The 4,687-nt window shown below is 32.5% G+C and overlaps 1 protein-coding gene across 1 annotated transcript in view; it reads right to left on the bottom strand.

Moving 5' to 3' along the window:
- LOC106462774 (ATP-binding cassette sub-family A member 13-like) overlaps nucleotides 1-4,687 on the bottom strand; it is a 34,836-nt gene that overhangs the window by 5,408 nt on the left and 24,741 nt on the right. Inside the window, exon 7 of the mRNA XM_013922733.2 lies at nucleotides 3,645-3,950. Within this exon, the coding sequence (XP_013778187.2) occupies nucleotides 3,645-3,950 (306 nt within the window). The remainder of the gene's footprint in view (nucleotides 1-3,644; nucleotides 3,951-4,687) is intronic.

Genomic DNA, 4,687 nt, shown 5'->3' with positions numbered 1-4,687 from the left:
AACAAAATATTTCAACTCACATTAATAATTGTAACAATGAAAAACAAAATATTTCAACTCACATTAATAATTGTAACAATGAAAAACAAAATATTTCAACTCACATTAATAATTGTAACAATGAAAAACAAAATATTTCAACTCACAGTGATAACTTTAACAATGAAAAACAAGATATTTCAACTCACAGTGATGTGTAACAATGAAAAACATGCCATCAAACAAAGATTTTAAATTAAATTTTTAAACATAAAAATTTTGTCAATATTCATATGATTACAAAGAACTTTAATTCTATTTTTTTTTAAATAGATATTATACAGTATGTGTTACTGCTAAATAATTTACTTGGATGTCATAGACCTAACATAGAATTACCAGTTTCACTCATACTTAGAACCACCATAATGCCAACATTTTGACTGCTACATGTTACAAAATCAGTATTAAGATCAAAGATAAATTATTGGATCAACCTCAAAAGTTATATTTTGGAACATCAAATCAAATGTAATTACATCTGAAACACTGTATTAAAATGAACAACTGTGCAAGAAACAAACTAGCAGGAAAATTATTCTAAACACTATAAGTTTGATAAAAAAAATTAATCTTAAGAAAATTATGTCATTCCTATTATAAACTGGCCTAAGTGGTACAATTTTTGCTGTGCAGTTAACACATATGCATCTTTCACACAGGACACATTTATCTGAAGTCCTGTTTTTTTAATGTATTAAGCTACCTGGCACTGTTTTCTTTTACACGTTTCACTGAATACAGCACTGGATTCAGGCTGAGATACTTAGTTCTTTGCAGTTTTTTCAAACATGTTTTTGCCAGAGTTGTGAAGCTAGCATTAAGAAGAAATTTCTCCTACTTATATTTTATCCAGTGTATTCCTTGTACAAACCAAAGGAGTTGATGGTTGCTAGGTCCAGGACATTGTAAAATAAAGCAACTGGCTACCCAAGAGAACCAGCTTTTACTGAATACTAACATGTTATATGGTATGCAATATCCTCTCCATGTTTTGTCTGGTTGTAGAAAAGCACAGTCCCTGATTTTTTCTTCTCAGTAGTCTCAATGCCAACTGACATGTGAAGAGAGCTGAGAAAGCAAAAATTTTTCGTTGGTTTGCACATGTAAACAGTTAATGAAGCTAAGTCACTGTGTTTCAAAATTGTAAGTTTAGTACAGTTGGTGTACAGCTCTGGTTGTAAGTTTAGTACGGTTGGTGTAAAGCTCTGGTTGTAAGTTTAGGATGGTTGGTGTACAGCTCTGGTTGTAAGTTTAGTACGGTTGGTGTACAGCTCTGGTTGTAAGTTCAGTACGGTTGGTGTACAGCTCTGGTTGTAAGTTCAGTACGGTTGGTGTACAGCTCTGGTTGTAAGTTTAACACTAAACTTACAACCAGAACTGTACACCATCTGCACTAAACTTACAACCAGAGCTTTACACCATCTGCATTACAACCAGAGCTGTACACCATGTGGTTTAGTACACATGGTGTACAGCTCTGGTTGTAAGTTTAGTACACATGGTGTACAGCTCTGGTTGTAAGTTTAGTACACATGGTGTACAGCTCTGGTTGTAAGTTTAATGCACATGGTGTACAGCTCTGGTTGTAAGTTTAATGCACATGGTGTACAGCTCTGGTTGTAAGTTTAGTACACATGGTTTACAGCTCTGGTTGTAAGTTTAGTACACATGGTGTACAGCTCTGGTTGTAAGTTTAATGCACACGGTGTACAGCTCTGGTTGTAAGTTTAATGCACACGGTGTACAGCTCTGGTTGTAAGTTTAATGCACACGGTGTACAGCTCTGGTTGTAAGTTGAGTACACACGGTGTACAGCTCTGGCTGTAAGTTGAGTACACACGGTTTACAGCTCTGGTTGTAAGTTGAGTACACACGGTGTACAGCTCTGGTTGTAAGTTGAGTACACACGGTGTACAGCTCTGGTTGTAAGTTGAGTACACACGGTGTACAGCTCTGGCTGTAAGTTGAGTACACACGGTGTACAGCTCTGGTTGTAAGTTTAGTACAAGTAGTGTACAGCTCTGGTTGTAAGTTTACTACAGATGGTGTACAGCTCTGGTTGTAAGTTTAGTGCACATGGTGTACAGCTCTGGTTGTAAGTTTAGTACAAATGGTGTACAGCTCTGGTTGTAAGTTTAGAGTAGGAAACAGGGTGATAGTTACTGATCACAAAACACCCGCATTTGAAGTAGTTATCCACTTACAACAATATCTCTATGAACAACCTTAACAATAGGGATATACGTATAAACTATTACAAAGTGACTTATGCTACAGTCATGTCAAGTCACAATGAATAAAAACAAAGAGACCATCATTACAACATGATGTTTGATTATAGAAAAAAAAAGTACAGTACATTTTGTATTCTAAAAGTAAATCACAGCTTTGAACAAAATAATGATTTATGTGAAGATAATAACATAATATGACACGGATTATGCAAGTTGTATAACTATTGACCACATGTCGTAATAAACTGGTAAGTTTATTGCACAAATAGTTGACTTTCATTTAACAGTTGCATGCCCACCCTTGCTAGTTTGCACCATTACATTTGTCAATTAATAATACATACTATCAGTAGTGTCCATTGTATTCAAAGTGACTGATTCAACCCTTATATTTATCAATTAAAATACATACTATCAGTAGTGTCATTGTATTCAAAGTGACTGATTCAACCCTTATATTTATCAATTAATAATACATACTATCAGTAGGTTCCATTGTATTCAAAGTGACTGATTCAACCCTTATGTTTATCAATTGATAATGCATACTATAAGTAGTATCAATCAAATTCAAAGTGACTGATTCAACTGATTAATTCATTACAATTGCATTAGGAATAATGAGGTTTCATTGGACACAATTAATCATAAATCAGGAATTTTCTAAGCTCTATCTTGACATACTTGTTCACTGTTGTTTTATATAAAGATGAGACATAAGAATACATAGCATTTAGTTTGTTCTATATGCATTTTGTGAAGTTTAAAACATTGTAAGCACTACACAATAACCACAGTAAAGAAACCAGTAGATTAAAGATATGTGCCCCCAGAATTTTCCTGATTCTGTAGTCCTCTCTGACACAGTTAAATATTCTAGAAGAAGATGTCTATTTCATATTACTTTTATCTCCCATAATTACAGCTAAAAGGCAGTTTCTTCAATATCAATACTCATCAGTTATTTGAAATGCTATTAATTTGCAGTACAGGAGACTCCAAGTTCATGTAAAAAATTGCTAAAATACCTTAGTGATGAAACTCATGTTTGATTTCAGACATTTTATCATAATCTTTTTACTTACTCCATTATTGATTTAAAATCATGTGTGCATAAAATTTCTTTTCAGATCTATCAACAAGTCACTGACAAAGATTTCCCATTTACTACCAGAACAAAAGACAAATCTTAAATTATTTAATTTTTACACACTTCTGATTTGAACCTCATGTTGAAATAATTAAAGGAATGTAATAAAAAAAACAAATCTAAAGTTAATCAGAAATTTTGTATTATACTATCTGCTAGCTGACACTAAAAATAATATTCTTTTTGAAACTTGGTTATATCAAGATTTATTGTATTACCTTTAAGGCCACAGCTGTTTCTATAGGATTGATAGTGACCTTTGGATCTTTAAGGCTTAAGTCAAAGATCTTTTGGACAGCATTCCATAAAACCCCAGCTTCTTTCTTATGTTTCTGAAGAAAAACTAACCAACTCTCAAGATGACCCAGAGGAAGAATTTCAGGGATGTTTAGTTCTGATACAGAAGGAGATAAAAGTTTCAAAGGAACAGTTTGCTCTCTAAACATTGAGGCCGCTTTCTGGTGTATGGAACCACCAGCAAAGGTAGTTCCATTTAAAAATGAAAGAAACAGTAACCGGTAAACCTGCAAAAATACAATATAAACATTAGTTTGTAAACTAATAGTAATTTAAGATAAATAAAATAATGATTAATAAAAGACTAATATAGTTTCTTTATACCACAATAAGTAACTAATATTTCAAATTCATATTTAACAATATGAACAGCTAGACTAAAGTAAACAAAGCTATTTTGAAAATTTTATTTACTTTAATTGTGATAAAATGTTTTTTCCTGAAGCAGTGAGCATTCATCTATGGCTAAAAACAATTATATTTGAAACAATATTAACTTTGGTATTACTCCATTAAATCCACAAAGAATGATCACTTTCAAGAATACTGTGGCTGAACAATTCCCAATTATGGAATACCTTGGTGGCTGTTTTATCAAAATAATTTATGAAAACTGATGATCTTTATTATTGAAAGTCAGTATATTTTCACAGAATGAAATGGCACTGTAGAAAGGTTTACTAGATTCTTATCACAGTTTTTACACTTTTTTTTCAACTCATGAATATATAGACAACATGAACTTCAGCTATACTAACTGTATATTTATTAAATGCAAGCTTTCAAGCTAATTTATGAATTCATCAGGTTAGACAATTTGAAGATTTAAGTGAGCTTGAAAGTATGTGTTGAATAAATACCTGTAGTTAATCCTTTCCAGATGGGTCACAGGTCAAAGGCCATGTCGCCGCGTTTGTTGACTCACATTCAAAATTTTATTGAACTACTATTTCATGAATTTATG

Source organism: Limulus polyphemus, unplaced genomic scaffold (assembly GCF_000517525.1).
Source record: "Limulus polyphemus unplaced genomic scaffold, Limulus_polyphemus-2.1.2 Scaffold1246, whole genome shotgun sequence".
NCBI classification, from domain to species: Eukaryota; Metazoa; Arthropoda; class Merostomata; order Xiphosura; family Limulidae; genus Limulus; species Limulus polyphemus.
Note: the sequence above shows the minus strand (reverse complement) of the source record. Positions and strands in the feature narration are given on the sequence as shown.